General features: G+C 38.6%; 1 protein-coding gene across 2 annotated transcripts in view; it reads right to left on the bottom strand.

The window, feature by feature from the left end:
* Window positions 1-19,496, bottom strand: part of LOC129733177 (cGMP-dependent protein kinase, isozyme 1) — a 118,625-nt gene that overhangs the window by 41,659 nt on the left and 57,470 nt on the right. For both annotated transcript variants that reach the window (XM_055694802.1, XM_055694803.1), the window contains exon 2: window positions 6,522-8,255. In XM_055694802.1, coding sequence (XP_055550777.1) covers window positions 6,522-7,877 — 1,356 coding nt within the window. In that variant the 5' untranslated portion in view covers window positions 7,878-8,255. The remainder of the gene's footprint in view (window positions 1-6,521; window positions 8,256-19,496) is intronic.

The following is a 19,496-nucleotide window of genomic DNA, read 5'->3' as shown; positions in this document are numbered from 1 at the left end:
GTAGCAGTTGCAGCGGGTTTAGCATCGATAGCAGCTGATGCAGTGAGGCACTTTAGTGAAATGCAGTCTCTGTGCGATAGCGGGCACTAGTAAATGCATTCAATGAAAAGTTGACTCATTTTGACAACACATGAGCTGTCTAGTTTTGAGTGTTAAATCAGCTTTTTACTGTTTATTTTATCATAAGGAATACTTTATTCTCACTGTCAGTGATAACGTCAAGATGTGATCGGTATCTTATCCGACATTGAATTGAACAACCAATTAAAAAATGACTGACACGCAAGCAGCCGGATTTTCTTTCTTGTGAAAATATTCTACTTCATCCTTGCGGTCGTGGCTTTGCTCACAACCCTCCTTTGATTTTTTTCATTTTTTTTCCTGTAGGAGCCTATGACCACTGCTACCATTAGTTAGTTATATTGTGGTATACTCCGCGTTAATTTTGATGCACTGTCAGTTCGTTCCATCACTATGGGTATCAGTGATAGTCGCACCCAGACTTTGCATTTCACCCCAAGAAGGTATGACTTCTTTGATGAAGTTCCTTACCTTCATTAGTTCAGCAGACCATATCTCGTTAGGCGTGAGGATTCCTTTTCCAAGAATACGCAGTCTTTGCTGAATTAATGCGCTGCACTTCAGAATTACAAAATTAAAATTTAAATGCTTTAGTTCTAGCTTTGGAAAAGTTGCGTATTGCACTGTGTTGTTCGTATCTTGAACAATTGTTGTGTTCGTTTCGCAGGTACTGTTTTTTGGAATCTGCTACCTACTGAGCTCAAAAACATACCATTCCGTCGCGAATGTACAGTATGGTTCAACGTTGGGTGAAATCAGCAAAATAATTGAGAAATATTCATTACAATCTGCAAAGTATTGTTGACAACTTATAACGAATAGTTTTTCTTAATTTTATTCAATTTTGTATCCAATGGGAAAGTTCCCTACGTTACATCATTCTCTTTTCGGGGGGATGATGTAGCGGTAGACTTTGTAAGGACATAACGGGACAAAAGCAAGGCAGACGAGGCATCTGGACTTTGTTAAAACACGTAACACGCTAAAACGTAAGCAACTGGCCAATGTACATTGAGAGCTAATTATTAGCTTACGGCTCATCCACAAAATACTTAATGGTTAATGGGAAGAGGGGGGGGGGGGCTTCCAAGTTTCCTATGAATACTTACGAAAGGGAAAAGATGGATTCGAAGAAATCTTAAGTAAGATTCAAAAATTTAAAATTACAACGAAAACTCACGAAACTACAAACATGTTCAAAGTCAGCTGAAATATTTTTAGCTTAGATTCTAACAGTCGAACCTTGAAATATATAAAAATGCTAGCTTTACATAGAAAAGCACAAATAGCTTATCCATATTTGATACCGGTTTAAACTAACAGACATCAAGAGGGCTGATAGGAGTGCGTGTGGTTTATTTCAAAAGAGCACAATGTTTTTCGACTTCCCTAATTGAGACCGATTGAAACGAACAGACAATAGAATGCTATTGTGGCACCTGAGTGAATTGCGAAATTTTACACGGAATCTGATTTAAACCAACATACCCTAGAAAGGCTGTTGGAGCCACGTATAAATATGTGAGGTTTCAACTATTTTTCTTTATTTTGACTTCAATTTATCTGAAAGAAGTTTTAATAAATAACAAAAATCAGGTTCAAAAATCGTGCTCTGCGGTGCACTTGCAGCTCCACGAAGCAGTTGCAAGTGCTTCGCGGCGTTTTTGATAAAAATAAAAACCAGCCGCTATGTTTTTTCTGTATGTTTACCATGCTCTTCACTCGACGGAACAGAATAATTCCAGAATAATTTTGAAGTGGTTCTTGAATGATTCTAAAATAATTCGACAATGACTCCAACCAGATTCCCAACTGAAATCTGAAGTGATACTAAAATGATTCTAATGAGACATCAACAAGATTCTCAACCAATTCTCATTTGATTTCAAAATGATTTTAGAATGATTTCGAAACGATTCCAAAATAAATTCAAAGTGATTCTAGAATGATTCCTGAAGGGATCTAATGTAATTCTAACTGTATTCTTAATTTACTCCAATAAGATTAAAAAATGATTCTACAGTGACTCCAACAACATTTCAAAATGTTTTAAACTGTTCCTAAAATGACTCTAGAATAATTAAAAATGATTAAAAATAATTCCAAACTGATTTGAAAATGATTTTCGAATGATTCTGAACTGCTTCTTAGAAGATTCTATAATGATTCTGAAGTGATCCTAACCAGATTTTCAAATGATTCCAAAATGTTTCCTTAATGATTCGGAAATGACTCCAAAATAATTGTAAAATGGTTCTTAAATTAGCCTTTCAGCTGGTCTTGAGGTACGATGCTGGCCTAACAAGCCAGTCATCGTAGGTTAGAGTCCCGACTCGGGAAAGACTGTTGGTGTCAGTAGGATCATAGCGCTAGCCCCGCAATTGTCCTGTGCATTAAGCAGTTTAATTTAAATTTATATTCGGTATATTCACCAACAGGCAGGCAGGTGCCCAAATGGTGGAACCTTAAGCTAACAATTAAAATATCTTCAGAGAGTCAATTGGCTGCGAAGTCTGTGTAAAATAAACAGAAGGTCAAGTTCCGATACGGGATGTAGCACCCAGACTTTGCTTTGCTTTGGTTCTTGAACAATTATAAAAGGATCCTGAAATAATTCTAAATTGATTCGACAACGACTTCATCGAGATTCTGAAAAAAATTTAGAATGTTTCTAGAACAATTTTAAAATCATTTCAAAAAGAATCCGAAATAATTTTATAATGATTCTTGAGTGATTCTAAAATGTCGCTATAATGATTATAGAACGATTTCAAAGTGATTTTAAAATGATTCTTGAATGATCAATGAATGGCTCTAACAAGATTCTAAAATAATTTCTGAATGGCTCCTATAAGATTCCAAAATGAATCTATAATTACTCCAGCAAAATTCTTAAAGGATTCTTCCCTTACATCAGCGTTTCTCAACCTGGGGTACTCGAAAGTCTTCAGGGGGTACGCGAAAGAAAAATCAGTAATGGCGGACAGAGCAATTTTTTAATAATACTTCATATGTTGTCTGATCTTGGTCTTGAAAACATGATTGTAGCAATCAATTAAACCATAGTTTAATTTGAAACCAGAACTAGACTACCATTAAATGATCTACCACTACTCTCTCCCACTCTGCGATAACATTCCAAGCCAGGGGTACAATTGATATGAAACATATCGCCAAGAGGTACGCGGACAAAAAACGTTGAGAACCGCTGCCTTACATGATTTTAAAATGATTCTAAGTTGATTCTGAAATGACTTTAACGTTTTGTTATTTGGTCGTGTACCGAATACTGTGGTGTTAGGTCTGAGCTTAAAGCTTAAATAAATCGTATGACTCAATATAGTTAAAATCAAAATTGTAACTCCCCTCCTCTCACCTTAAATCCCCACTAGCTCGTAGTCGGCCGCGAGAATAAAGAAAAGGCCTCCCTCTTTTCCCTGCTAATTTAGAATTTAAAAAAAATGTACTTGGCTCAGTTAAACATAAATTGTATCGTGCCGTGTCAAAAAAACTATTTAAAAAAAAAATAAATTCAAAAATGGTCTTAAGATGATTCTAAGATTGTTTTTAAAATTATCTCAACTGATTATTTTAAGATTCCAAATTGATTCTTAAATGATTCTGAAATGATTCCAAAATAATTCTAGAATGATTCCAAAATGATTTTCAAAATGACGCGAACGAGATTTTTAAATGATTTTACACTTTTTTACATTTTTGACTCCAGCAAGATTCTAAAATGTTTCGGGTTGATTCCAATATAACTCAAAAAAGATAATAAAATAACTCAAACTCAAACAAGTTTCTAAAAAATATTATGTGTTTCTAAAGTTAATTCCAAATTGATTTTAAAAAGATTCCTAAGTGGATCTGAGATGCTTCCAAAATGATTCTAAAAAGAGTCTATATAATTTAAAAATGGCTGAAATTGATTCTGAATTGATTTGCAAATTATTCTGAGATGATTCCAACATTTTCCTGCAAAGGCTCATATGAGATGCTGAAAGTAGCCTGAAATTATGATAAACTGATCCCTCAATGAATAAAATGAATCTGAAATGACTTTGACAAGAGTCATGAAGCACTCTCATATGATTCTTTTTTCTTCCTCTGTGTGGACTCATCACTGCGACCAGAGACATTTGATCGATTGTGATATTGCCCGGGTGTTTTCTGTACTCCGTACTTCATATTATTGGCAGTATCATTATTGAATGGTACGCTTTTCATTTATATCCGTGCTTGGTGTGAGAATTTACCCTTTTGTTTTCAAGCTTACTGCTCTACTATACCGAGCCTCTTTCTATCCTACCAATATCGCCAAATTACAATTCGCTGAACTGAGGCTACACTTAACTATCCTCTCTGGCCAGGGTAAATCTAAGAGGGACTTATTATGTCAAGAGGAAGGAGTCTCATCGAAACCTCGTTCTTCGTGCCAATATCGCCAATTACAATTCCCTGTAGAGGATAAATATTCCTGAGATCAGTTTTATTATAAGAAGGACTAATTTAGTCAAGAGGAAAGAAAACCACGTTTCTCCAGCCAAGACCGCGCCAGAATTACAATTCCCTAAAGAGAACTATTATACTTTACTTAGAACAGTTTCATTTAAAAAAGACTTTTTTGTTAGAATGAAAGTTAGCAGGGGTACTATAGAATTCAGCTTTAATGAACGGTATGTTGTGGAGAACCCGGGAATAAACCCATGTTAAAGTCCTTCGACAACCAAATGGCCTGGTTATACTAAGATTCGAACCCACGACCGCATTCGCTTATCAAAGCGTACTCTGTAATCTTGCGGCTACGAAGCTAAGATTCTTAATTGATTTCAAAATGTTCTTAACTGATTCTAGAATGATTCTTGAATGCAGGCTTGTCGTTTCTCCCCAGAGAATCACTAGCGTGTTGTAGGAGAATGCGAAAATAACTGCTCTTACACTGGTGGGCAAACCGATGCACGTACTTGAAGAGAACAGCGAATCATATGTATCTAAGGAGCAAGCAAAAAAATACCGCGGTCGAACCTGTAATATCACTCCAGAACGATAATACAGGCAAACTTCGATATAAGGTACATTTTACCTCGATATAAGGTACAATACTATGTTACAAATAACTCCGAAATTGGTATGGAAACTTCTGTAAACAACATACTGGTTATCTTGTCAACATTTCTGCTTACTATTGATTATTTAGGGAGTGTCATAAATTACGTTACACTCAGAAGAAGTTTGAAAAAATGTACAAAAATTTAATTTTGCCGAGAAAACATGATATAGTGTGGATGGGAACGGGAAGCTAATAAAAAAAAATTAACTTAAAGTTTGACCCCTGCACAATCTGTGTGGAATTCAAACTACAAAGCTCAAAAAAATGTTCCAAACCCAGTTTTTCTTTCATAAACCGCACTTAAACACTCTCTCAGCTGAAACAAGTTTTGATTTAAAAAAGAGCATTGTTATCAAAAACGTCATAGAACCTAGGAAAAAAGTTGAAAATATGCTTAAAGTATGTTCGGCAGAATAATGTATTTCTCAAATATGAAAAAATGTCTAGGACATAGTAGGCCTCTCAAATCACACCCCAAAAAGTTTATTGGTATTTGTTTTTTTTATACATTTTGAGAATGTGCGTTTATGAAACTACCTGTATGTGGTCTATTTTCATGAGATAGAACCAAAGTGTCTTTAGCAAAGTTTTTCTACATGAAATTACCTACAATTTTGCCAAATAAATAAATAATAAAATAATTAAAATTATCATCTCATTTCTAGGCAGATTAATCAAGAATCTATTTGCATCAAAAGTTTCTCCTTAAGATATAAACAAACTTTGTCAAATACACTATAGCATTTAAATGGCATTTTTACAATCAAAAGGTTGACGATGACGTTTTTCACGTTTTGAACCACTATGCAATGTACATTTCTGTACATTTTTTTACATATGAACATTTTTTACATATGGACGTCATAAGTTCTAATACAATGTGAATATAATATGACACCCAAAACTGCAAATCAACAAATTTCATACGGAAACTTCTATGATGCATTACAAGAACAAACGCGAGACCAATCGATTAATAAACTTGCATCACCACGATCTCAAACTGACACTTTAAACTGCTTTATCAGAGGCTCGAAACTGACAAAAACACCACGACGATTAAATTGCTGTTGTTGTTGTTGAGAATTCCAACAAAATAAGCCGTGCAGTCGCCCAATTCGCTCCCAATCAGACGATGCGGGCTCAAAGACGTTAGTCATCAAACGCCAACAAATCATTGCTTCACAACATAGTCCGAAATTCCCCTCTGCACCGCAGCATCCCGTGATCGGCCAAGCTGTTGAACGAGCCAATTAGCGATGAGGCGTCACTTTTCAATTGAAGTTGAAACCCTTCCCTCCCCCTCTTCATCACACCCCACACTTACCTTCTCCTTGACCGGTGCGTCAACATTCGGCACGATCTTGGAAGTTCTCCGCATAAGCGATGACCCATGGCCCATTGGTCCTAGGATACCGGACAGGATAAAGAACTCATGCGCCGAAGGATCGTGTTTGGACTTCAAAGGTACCACCTGCGAGGGGTCACTTCGAGGGCTGTTTTCGGTGCTACTACTGCTGCTTCTACTGCTACCTACACTGCCACACACACTATCACCGAAACAACGCTTATCAGCACCAACTGCACCAACAGTAGGAATCGGAATACTTTGCTTGTTCTGTACCACAACAGGTTGAATATCACTTTCACAAATTTTGGTTTCACTTTTCCCCGCTAGAGTATCCTCGTCAATGATCGCTGGCTGCTGCTCGCCACTACCAATACTAGCATACTTGAGGGAAAGCTGACGAATGTTCGAATTGCTAAAACTATTTCGGCCCGAATCAGGCTCGGTAACAAACGACACACAGGAACCCTGCGAACTGCTGAGATCTTCGATTCCGCTGGTTTGAGCGTTCTGACCGTCGTCCTCCTCGTTGACTTCTTCGACACTCGAGGAGGTAGAATAATTGTGAGCCAAAGAACGAAGAATCGAGTCTACGCTGCTATCCGAAGGGGACAGCCCTGGAAAACTTTTCGATCCTTTCTTCAGACAACCTCGCGGTGTCAATGGAATGGAGATGGAAGGTGTTTTACCCGCTTTGCTGAGTCCGTTGTTGCCGGGTGAAACTTTCTTCAGCACGAACTCCGGATGAAAGGCGTAATCTGCTCCAATGTTCGGCGTCGAAAGACGCTTGCAATGGGTTGAGTGTAGAACTTCAAACTCACCGGCTTGTGCGGAAGTGATCACAGCACGTGTGGGCGATTCGCCCAACTTTCTCGCGTACTTATTTTCCTCTGTGAACAAAGTGGTCGTGTCTGGATGGGCGAATGTGTGTAACACCTTAATCTTACGAAAATCTTTCTCCGATGTGGAAATGGGCCTATTGCGCGAATGATTATTATTACGACTGCGTTGCGAACCGTCGGGACTTCCGGTGGAAACTATCTCCTTCGATTCCCCGCCGGGGCTGCTGCAACTGCACTTCACGTACAAACTGCCACAAGTATTAGATTTGCGGAACCACGCGCGTAATCCCAGCTTCGCTTGCTGCTGCGGCGACGTCTGAGACTGAGAGTGAACTGATTTCTCGATTTGGGACTTTTCGTCTCGCAGCTCGAAAATCGTCACCGCCGTCGCCGCCGCCGTTGTTGTTGGTGTTAGTGCTGGGCCGGCTGCTGCCATGGCCGTTGGTCCAACATTATCACCTATTTGTATATTTTCCTTGTTGACCATCGTCATTCTGACTGAGCGGCGGCTACCGTTGACAAGGAAGCTGCCGCACGGTGGGTGGTTAAAGGTTTGGCACCCGCTGCGCACCCTCACACTCCGCCGTTAACCTCCTCCCGGGCCGGAGATTTCACGTTCTGATACCTTTTTCTGTTTTCAGATGGAAATGAACCACTTTTCGAGCCGAGTGACTGACCGTTTGACGGAGCTGCTTTTCGTGCTCAGGATTATTTTGTTATTTGACCCTCTTTTTTGTCGGTCGTGATTTTGCGCCCACTCCTTCTCGCTCCTTCTCGGATGGTGGGTGCTACTTTGGTTCTAATTATCCAAGAAATTCACCGATCACAGACTAGCTAAACTGGGCCGCGCCACTTGGTAGAGGGAAATTACCTGCGGAAACGAAAGGGAAAACAAAATGAAACTGAGAATTGAATTTGCTTTGCTACTTGGTTTGGGTTGAACACGGTTACTGGAACGATGATGTACTATCGGAGCGGTGATGATAGTGGTGACTCCTAGGGGTGTTGAAATATTTTGCGTTAAATCATAATTCTACCTCAGGTGCCATGCGGAAGGATATTTATACGTACGCTCTACTTACGCTCTATTCATGAATTTGTTTACAAAGGATCGCACTGGCAAAGGCACAGCATATTTACTGAGCGCTATATTTGCTGTTGAGTTCTTTATCCAGGCAGAAACATGGGGAAAAGGTATAAAATGGTCTGGTGCGACATTTTGTTTTGATTGAACTCCAAAACATTATTCATAGCTTTGAAAGAAGATCAATAACGTCATCAGTAAAGGATAGAAATACCAAGAAAAAACTAGCCTAGATACTGTAGACTTCATAGTAAAATAAATGTTAGGTAAAAATATCAATGCCTAAAATCAATCAAAATAAAGTATTACTGACATGACTATCAATTAAAATACCCTCAAAGAAAAAAATACCCAGAAAAATAAATATCTTATCACATCGTCTAATAAGGTAGCTAAGAGAGTAAACTAAGAGAGTAAAAAATAATCCAATCTTTAAAGCTCCAGAATTTTTCGTGTTTTTTTTCCTTCCACTCTCTCCACAATCTGACCAATTAGACTGGGACACGGTTATATGGGAAAAAAAGCGATGGTGTTATTTTTTCGCTCCCATGCACTTTTCGTGTTCCTTATGGATCCTATAACAACTGTGCAAATTTTCAGATCTATCGGTGAAACGCCCGATTTGCGCCCGATTTTTAAAGTTTCCATACGATTTTATATGGGAAAATTCACTTTTTCATAACTTATTCTCTATAAATTCCCAGTTGGGTCCTAAAAATATATCGATACATGGTAGTTGCAGGAAATTTTTCCTGGGAAAAACTCTTCTGAAGACCGTAAGGCGCTACGATGCTCGTAGAAACAGCTATTCACCCCAAACTGATTGAATGTCTGACGGACGGCTCACCATTGAATTTTACTAGCAATACTGCTGCTGCATGCTGCTGTTGCAAATTCAACCATGTGATGAGAAATGATATCGCTTAAATTTATCTTGGAGGCTTCCCCAAAGATATTTTGAGCAAAAATCACACTTTGAAAATTAATTCCACTCGAAATTATTTCTCATATTTAAGCAAGTCTGCAATAGCAGCATGCTGTAGCCAGGGATCGGGTGCTACTCATTTTTGTGCGTGCAAAGCACACGCCGTTGGGAAACTGCACATAAATTTCTAAAGAGACGAGTAAGAGCAGTTCGGATTGCACTGTACATTCGTTTCCAAAGAGACAAGTCAGTGCAGGTAGCATGTCACAACACACTTTATCCGTCTCTTTCCGGAGATGTCTCTTACTCAGGGATCGGGTGCTACTCATTTTTTTTTACGAGTGAATGCACGATGTTGGGAGACTGCACATCAATTTCCAAAGAGACGAGTAAAAGCAGTTCGGATCCCTTTCGTGTCGTTCAGGAGACCTCACAGAATTTATCTGCGGGTAATTCTGCGCAGCACATTTTCCCGCGTACTCAGCTTATAAAACTGCTTGCTACAGTAAATTTTACTAAAACATACATAATCTCTGTACTATTATAGCAGACTATGCTATGCACATGGTAAAGCACTCAACCCAACTGTGTTTTAGTAAAATTTACTGTTGAAAAATTGTTTTTTAAGATGAGTGTGCGGAAAACGTGCTGCACGGTAGTTTCTACCTCAGAAAATTTCTTGGGCTGTGTGTGCCTCTTTGTTGAGAGAGTTTTTGATCACAGCCAGTGATGCCACAAATTCAGATTAATCTGTAGTTATACAGATTTTATTTTTCGACATTTTCACGCTTAACGATTAACTGTGTTGTATGAGGATGCGGATCACACCTTTTCAATAAGTGAAAAATTAACCGTACTATGCATATTCTTGTTTTGAAAGGTATGCTTCTATGTTGAACAACAGATTGAAGAAAATTGATCTTACAACACTAAATGAAGGCACAGCTTAATGCTTTTAAAGTTAACTAGCACCTAAACATAAAGAGGCGTCAAAGAACATCTTGTACAGTGGACTTTAAAATTTAATTTAGTTAACAACAAAACCCATGTTTATCACATATTTAAGAGAGGAAATTGTTTCTTTTCTAGGTGCTTCTTATTCTCTATAATTCGACGTTTCAAAGATATCATTGATTACGGACTTTCTCGACTTTCCAACGAAACCAACAAAATTAAGATAGCTTTACAATTCTTGTGCAGTAGTTAAATGTATTTAAAAATGTGAGTGGCAACCCTGACTATGCCTGTGCAATGTGAAAATTTTGCCCGTTTGCGGCTTCCTGCTGACTCGTAGGGGGAATAGGGGCATAATGGGCTCCTAATTCGGTTGCTGATTTAAGCATGGAAAACGACAAAAATTTAAGGGCTGTGCAAAACTTGAATCAACTATTTATAATTAAAGGTACACTATTCACAAATTGAAAAGTTTATCGTATAATGGTGAAAAACACAAATTAGATTCATGCTTATAAAACTAGCAATCAGTCGGTGTGTGGGGCACAATGAGCTTCCCACTGGGGCATAATGAGCACTCTTAGAGAACATATCTGTGTAGAAGTACAACTTATTGGCCAACGTTTGTCGCGAGATGCCATGATACTTGGCGGCTTGTTTCGTAAATGTCCCGTCGCGCCTTATGGTGGCCGATTCTGCCTGCAGTCCCTTTTTCTGACCGATTCGGCTTCAAAGATTTTCTAATATATGTTCGCACCATCACTGTAAACAAACACTGACACACAAACAGAACAAGTCTCACAAGTCTACTGAGATGAATTTCAGGTAAATTTATGTGACAACACACCTTGTCTTATTTCACCCCAACTATAGGTGACCATTTCGCTCCTATCGAATTAGTTAAAGTTAATATGAGTTTTTAACACTAATTATAGCTTAAAATCAAAACGTCAATGATGGTGAAATTTGGGGTACGACTCATACGTCATATTGATGTGTCTTTATACTTGATTGAGCCACGACCGTATAAGCTTATTTTGTAGTGCGCAATAATAATAATTTTTCCAACATCCGGGAACCAAGTTGATGTTTTCAGTATATTTCCATGTTTTAAACAGACAAATCACTTTTGTTCTACATCAAGATATACTGTAGAACCTACGGAACAGTTCCACATACCATATTGTATTAAAAAATGCGTAGTTTCGCATATAAGAGGGGTGCCCATTTCACCCCGTGTGCTTATTATGCCCCTCATCCCCCTACACAGATTTTAATGCAACATTCATAGCAAGTTTCGAACGCTTTCATTGCACATAATTGCACAGAGACATCTTTGGAAAGAGACGGATAAAGAGTGCTGTGACATGCGAACTGCACTTACTTGTCTCTTTGGAAACGAAATGTACAGTGCAATCCGAACTGCTCTTACTCGTCTCTTTAGAAATTATTGTGCAGTCTCCCAACGGCGTGTGCTTTGCACGCAAAAAAATGAGTAGCACCCGATCTCTGGCTCTCAAGTATAAAATCTCTCTCTCCTTCGTCTCTTACTCCTTCCAAATATTGGAGACGTGCACAAAAATCTGCGAGACGCACGAAGATTTTTTGCACAGCTCTGAGTAGTTAGACGATCCCTGGCTGTAGCAGTGTTGCTGGAAAATTTCAATTGTGAGCCGTCCGTCAGACATTCAATTAGTTTGGGGTAAATAGATGTTTCTACAAGCATCGTAGCGCCTTACGGTCTTCAGAGAAGTTTTTCCCAGGAAAATTTCCTACAACTATCATGTATCGATATATTTTTAGGACCTAACTGGGAGTTTCTAGAGAATAAGTTTTGAAAAAGTGAATTTTCCCATATAAAATCGTATGAAAACTTTAAAAATCGGGCACAAATCGGGCGTTTCACCAATCGATCTGAAAAGTTACAAAGTTGTTATTGGACCCATAAGGAACACGAAAAGTGCATGGGAGCTAACATTTATTTTTTGTCCCACCCTACTGACCATCTCCAAGCTCCAGCTCCGCGTTTGGGTACATAACAAATCATTTACCCACTGTGTGCCAGCCAACAACGATAAACACGAACCAAATCGAAACCGAGCGCAAACTTAGGACTAAAAGTCGCACATCTTGTTTTGGCAGATAATTTGCAGAGCAATAATTGGTCCAGCACACAGTCCGATGTTTGTGTCAGGAACGACGTCACTACAGCGTTGTTCACTCACTGACTGGCTGCTGGTCAGCTGGTCTAAAGTTTAGTGCTACGTTCCGCACACGGGCTTAACCTGCCCCGGAGGTGACCCGTCACGTGCGATCTGGAGGTTATTTTTCTCGTTCTGCATAGGGCAGAGACGAGAAAAAGTATATGTAAATATTTGTTGAATGTTATCTTTACTAAAATAGAATTATCTTCTAATAAGCAGTAACATTATGTGACAGATTACATCCCGCTCAGGTTATCTTATCAGTAGCTTTGCCGCAAATTTTATCTCATCATCCAATCGACTGTGTGTCATGCACGAAGCATAACTACCCGGCGATTTTAAGTTAGTCCATCTGTTTTTCCCGATGAAATTCCTCTATTTAAATCGGTACAAACAAAGCCACCATATATTCAAGGTTGTTATTCGATTCTGTCGCATTCAATGTCCCCAAGAATGTTTGTGACTTTCGATCCCCAGAGTCAATCGGGTGAAACAGCCCTTGAGCCTGATCGTTATCGGCATTTGTTTCGGTTTACGTTTACCCAACTTTTCGCTCTCCGTTCAAAACATTCGCTGAACGCACCGAGAGCTGAAGTCTCAGCAGCTACAGGATCGTTATGAATACACAAAAGAAGAATAGTCCAACCACTCTTATCAGCCAATCGTACCGGAGCGCGTGCGAAGTGCGGCTTTTGCCTTTTCTTTACTTATCATCTCACAATTATTATCATCACAATGCGGAGCGAACCGAAAAGCCGAACTGATTTGAATTTCTTTTCGCTGCGGTACATTGCGGTACATCACCGACAGCAGTTACTTCAATAATGTTATCGGAATATAAATATAATAGAAGCAATGTCCACCAGATGTACAGTGAGGAAAAACAACCGGTCTCTTAGTATAAAATAAAACTATGCAGCGGTCGAAACACCGATAAACGTAGTCACGGAAATCATAAGCCATTTATTCTTGTTTTACCCGGTAAGGGTTCACCAAGAAAGCCTTTTTTTTGTATTGCTGGTACAAACAGGAATCAATCAAATATGTATTTCTGATTTCATACTTCATACTTAGAGACAGTGGTAATTCGCGGCAAAAAAGTTGAAAGTTATATTGCCTCACACTGCGTTCCGTATCTACCGATTTTCTGGGATTCGATAAATATTCATTTGGCAATCGGAAAAGTTCAGGAAAACGTTCGCGGTCCGAATACCTACAACTAACTCACTATTTTTCAAAATGCTTGCTTGTGCTTAGATAATCTTGCAACTTTGATTTTATGGCTGTACACTCTGGAATTCTACTATGCAGGGTACCGATTGCCAACATCTTTGCTCGAAGAAGATCTAGCAACCGAGCCGTCCGAAAACAATTGAACGCAGGCTGACAAAATCGCTTTATGAGAGAGCAGTAGTATTGTTTCATCTTATTGGTTGCGTGGGAGAAGACCTTCTATTGCCATCAAGATGCCTATTAATATCCAGCTTTGTCCATGTTGTCGGATTTCATTAATTTTTCAGGTTTCAAATCTAAATATTTCATGATTGACATAGAATGTTGCTGTTTTCCATTACTTTCGCGGGTTTTTTGTGAACTTCGCGGCCGATGCTTGATTTCGCGAAATTCACGGCTTTCGCGAAATCTTGATATACCACTGTCCCTATTCATACTTAATACTTCATACTTCTGAAACAAAACTGGAGTGAGTACCACAGACAGCAAATCTCAGCACTTTCTCATAATTTTATAAAACATTGAAATTTAGTATTTATAAAAAATTCCTACACCTAATAACTAACTGACTTTCTGAAAACGATAATCATAGTAGAGATACCAAATTTCCACAAATATAGAAAATCTTTGTCTATATTTAAAAATAGTTTATGTTTATGCTTTTGATTCTCCGACTGATCGGTTATTACCGATATTGGTATCAAAACTATATAATGAATAATCAACACTCTCGAACTAAAAATAGAAACTCCCTTTTGACTTGAAAGCATGTGAATCATTTTGTAAGAAGAACCCGAAACCATGAGAATGTTTTGTACTGTTTTGAAGTACATAGAAAGTTTGGTGTCACTTAATCACGAAGTTCTGGCGGAAGCAACTTGCAATAAAAAACAAAAAAAAAAAAACAATTAAAAAACAAATCGTCAGAATGAATGAAAACTAGTTTTTCAATTACCTGTGAAACATTCTTAACCTGGTGAATGATCCTGGCGGTGTTGAAGAAAATGGCGAGATATTTGTGTTGTGAAAATATATGCGTGCTTTACTTGAGCGGTGCGAGGGAAAAAATGAGAGAGAGTTGTGTTATAATAGCCCTTTTTGAACAGTGTTTTACTAATTGGAATTAAATTAGAGAGTTAAATAATTGTGCAATTATGAGAAAGTAAATAGATAAAATTGTGTGAGACTATGCCACCAGCCATAGTGGTATGTGTGATTTTTGTCTTTGCTTTGACACGTTAGCACACGTTAGTATAAACGAGCTTTGCATGACATATTTGAGAGACAGGAGGTTTGATTTTATATCACGACAGTGCGGTGATTTCCTTTTACGGGAATCACTGTATTGAGCAACCAATTGGCCAGATAAGTACCAAAATTACCAAAAATATATTTGTCATAATATTGCTTTTATTGATGATTAATACATTCTATACATTTGTGATGGCTGCGTGTGAAGTGTGAAGAGAGATGATGGTTGCTTGAGATGTCCCCGATTGAAGTTTGCTTGCGTGTGTGTGTAAGTCGAAACGTGATGAAGTCGATGCGAAAGTGTTTTCAAAATATTTGCTCGGCGGCGGCATGTGGGCGCAGTAGGATTATTTTCAAGATTCATGAACCTGAAACTAAAATTCAATTTATGATTTCGTAGCTTTTGAACGAACAGTGTAGGGTAACGGGGGTATTTTGGCCCACATGCATATTTTGGCCCACCCGGTAACATTTTACGCATTTTATCTGATAAACTCAATTAATATTAGAAAATTATGAATGCAACATTGAATAACACACCTAAGAATCATACTACACTATAATTTTCGGCGAAAAACTGGCTCTAGGTAGTGTTTTTTTGGAATTAGTTCATACATATTCAAAGTCATGGCTGAGTCAACCCAAAGTCAAGAGGAAGCGGTAATATACAAGTGAACGTCCGGAAGCTATTGTAACAAATATGTATGCTTTTGAAACAATTCGTTGTTGTAGTAACATCAATAACATGTCATAGAAACAGTTTGTATACTCTAACATGTTGGAAAAAGTTGGAAAAGTGGTTAAACGCATGGCCGAAATATGTTTGCCTCTTTCTGAAGCAAATATATTTTGGCCATGCCAAGTTCTGACATCGCTTTGATTGGCGTTCGGCCGTTGCACGTGAACAAAGAAGCAGCTTGTGACAATTTACAGGTAATTACTTCTTAATTTATCACATTTAACGATATGAAATTAGATAAGAATGCCTGTCAAACCGCTATAAGCCAAATCATTTCCTTTTTAGATGCCTAAAATTTACAAAAATTCATAGCAGAAGGATGTTCTCCTCAAACCCACTATTTCTGCTCTAAAAATACTGATGATGATCTTAAATATAATTAGTCCGAACTATTTCCATACACGTCTGTAGATATACAGGTGGGCCAAAGTAAAAATTTGGTGGACCAAAATATGTTTTTAGTACTTCGTAGAAATTTTGATATTTCTAGGATATTTTTAAATATATTGCATTGTTGAACGGTGTATATTAAAATAGACACTTAGTTTTTAACAATGGTATAATAGAGTAGGTATTTATGTTGAGAAATTGTGTTTGTTTTTAATGAACTGTGCGAACACTTCCCAAAGCTGGCCAAAATACCCCCGTTACCTACTGTTTTGAATGATTATGTTCAATTCGTGTGAGTCGGGCTAACATGAGTCCACACTGATCACACATTGTCATTAGTTTAACATTTTGTTAAAAAGCTTTGCTCAGTTCGGTCAAAAAAAATATTTGTACATATACACTTTTTCGAATACTTAAGTTGGAAACATACAACACGCCGTCCATGATAACCGCATTTCAGTTGTGAACAGTTTGGCATTTTGCAAATAAAGTTAGAATTTTCTGATTTTACTAGCTTTTGGACGAATGTTGCAAAACCTGAACAGTATTTTTTTTAAATCAATTTCGAAAATCTCGTTGGTCGGCATAACAATAGACCATGCGACATAATGTTGATAGCGATTGTTTTGGCATTTTGTAAATGAACTTCGAACTCTGTTTTGTTTGATATGCATATTGGCATTTTTCTAAGTTTTTTTTTTGCTTTGAAGGCATGCAACTTTGCCAGTTTTTCTTCTCAGTAGGTATTATAGTTTATATAAAATTCTCCGCGAATTACAAAGTCTGCGCTTTTTCGGTAAATATCCTTAGCCGGTAACCCTGGTCGGTTTTCTTCCCCGAACCGCATTATTACTTAAGACAAGAATGGTGCATAAGTAACCGCGTTTTACATTAGGCTTGGCGCGCGGTATTTTGACTGCGCTCAGTGTTACTATCCTCATACATCGGTTTCGAAGTTCAAAGACCACGTATCATCGACCTTACATCGTATAATGCTCGGATGTATTGGCTCTTTGGTCAGAGAATTTTTCCCCTTTACTCGCTTTATCGGTTATTTGAGCGCTTATCCATCATGTCACGAAACAACGCGGCGTGATATTTTCCACTGGTACCAGTAGTTTGCTTAGTTTGCGTTTGGCGTGCGGTTGTTGCGTTTTACGAAAACCATTCGTTTCAAGGTAAATTAAAAAAGTTCACGGGATAAAACGCGAAGTTTAGTGTGATACAGACTGTTAACGATTGGTAGGTTGCCGAAGATAACTAGAAACTTAAATTCTCCTGTATGCCGATGCAGTGATCGTGACGTGGTTCTATTTATATCGTCTCCTGGTGGCCGGTTGCCCAGAGACCGAGAAGTAACCATATCGTGCGAGAATTTGTGTAGGAAAGATCGCACCATCAACCTCGATGGATCCAGATCAATTCCTTTCCACTAATACTAATTCCTTCCTTTGATACTTGTGGATGATGCAGAGGATTCCTCGGTCTCTAGTAGCAACAAGTATTAAACTAACACTCCCGATATCCCTTCCTCTATTGATCTGCATTGGGCGTGGCCAGCTACGTTATTGACCAGTGAAAAGAACGATCACCAGGAATTGTACACTGAAAATGGCTTGCTACTCCTAGGCACCGTTTTGAAGGTTCTTTATGCAATTTCAGCTGATTCTGGTCAATCGCGGGCAACACACGGGCGATCAAATATGCTATGCTATGCTATGCTATGCTACCCGTGAAACATTCTTAACCTATGCTGTTTTCGGCAGAAATTTAAAATTAAATCGGAAGTTTATTTCAAAATTTTAGATTAAAATATATTAAAAATATTTGTTTTTTTACAGCAATACTTTTTCAGGTATTCTCGAAATTTATTTCAATTCCATTCAATTTATGTTTCTTTAATTTGGTTTAACATAGTTTGTGTTAATAGAGTACATGGCTGAGATATTGATAAACTTTCAACAACTTGGTTATTCGAAGGACCAAACTAATTTGGTTCTGGTGGCTAGCTTTTAGTAAAGAACAAAATTTGAAAAAAAAAACTCGTTTATCGCAAAAATGCTTGGTGGATATCTAAATGTCAGTTTTAGGCCACCAAGCGCCCCAACAATGGGTACGGTGAGGTAGCACATTCGCTCCGAAGCTTTGAATTATTCGTTAAAACCACTCGTCGAACTCTTCCATGTTTGTTGCTAAATGAACATACTCTGTTGAGTTAAGTGGGTCCGAACTCAGCATCATTTTCAGTAGCCGGTTTTGTTTCACTTGAAGTTTTTTTCTGCGAGACACATCGCAGTCATACCAGGCAGGAAAAGCATACGTCGTTGATGGTTTAAAAACACCGTTTTGTACGACGACAGCTCGCATTTAGTTGAGATATTCTTAATATCTGCTGCAAATTCCAGCTTTCGATCTAATATCAGGATATTTCACATCGTCTTTGTGATTTGCTAGCGTTGGTTCTGATCTTCCACCCTTTCTGGTAGTTTAACCTTCCGGCAATTGATCAGAACATTCGCCATGGCGCACGAAAACATGCGTGAAGGCATGTTTTGCAGTTTTTTTTTTTTCAATTCATCCTCAGTTTTCGCGACAAAATTGTTAGAAGAAATTATAGTCGCAATTCGCCTGGAAAATCGACTTGACCATCACATTCAGCCGCTACCGCTGCGTCATTGCCTGCCTTCCGAGTCAGTGAATGGAACTGCCGCTTCCTGAAATGTATGCCCTTGTTCGCCAGGTACTTTGTCACTGGCTGGCAGGTTGCACCGACCTCCCGGGCAAGCGCATGCGGCAATGTAGCCACTTTTCTCTTTGTCTTCCTCTTCTGGAGCTTCTTGTCGCCTAGGGGTCTCCTACGAAAGGCTGAAAATCAAAAGGTGGAATCACGGAAGGCAGAATCATGAAAAGTAGAATTGCGAAAGGCAAAATATTTCATAAGGCAGAATCACAAAGAGCACGAATGGCAGAATCACAAAATGGCAGATTCGATTTTGGCTATGTACTTTACTAACATTGTGTCATCTATTTGCCCTTTAATAACACACACACACACGCGGCCTTTGGCTGACTCTCTTGTCCAAGTGTGTGTTGTCCCTACTCGCTACCGCTCGTTCGGACTGAACTGAGGAAAAGAAAACCTGTTTGAATAATCCTAGATATCCAGTAGATTAGTCGTTTGTATGCGAGAGGCCGCCGTTCCCAACGGCGGGTCGGTGGCCGGCTCAGACTGCGGAAACCACGGCGGCTGCGTGCTGCTTCGGTTCTTTGCCCTCGATTAGGCGTCTTCGCCGCATGAATTGTGTTATGTTAATTATATGTAACAAGCCGTT

This window comes from Wyeomyia smithii, chromosome 3 (genome assembly GCF_029784165.1).
Source record: "Wyeomyia smithii strain HCP4-BCI-WySm-NY-G18 chromosome 3, ASM2978416v1, whole genome shotgun sequence".
NCBI classification, from domain to species: Eukaryota; Metazoa; Arthropoda; class Insecta; order Diptera; family Culicidae; genus Wyeomyia; species Wyeomyia smithii.
The sequence above is the reverse complement of the archived record's forward strand: the minus strand, read 5'-3'. Positions and strand labels throughout refer to the sequence as shown.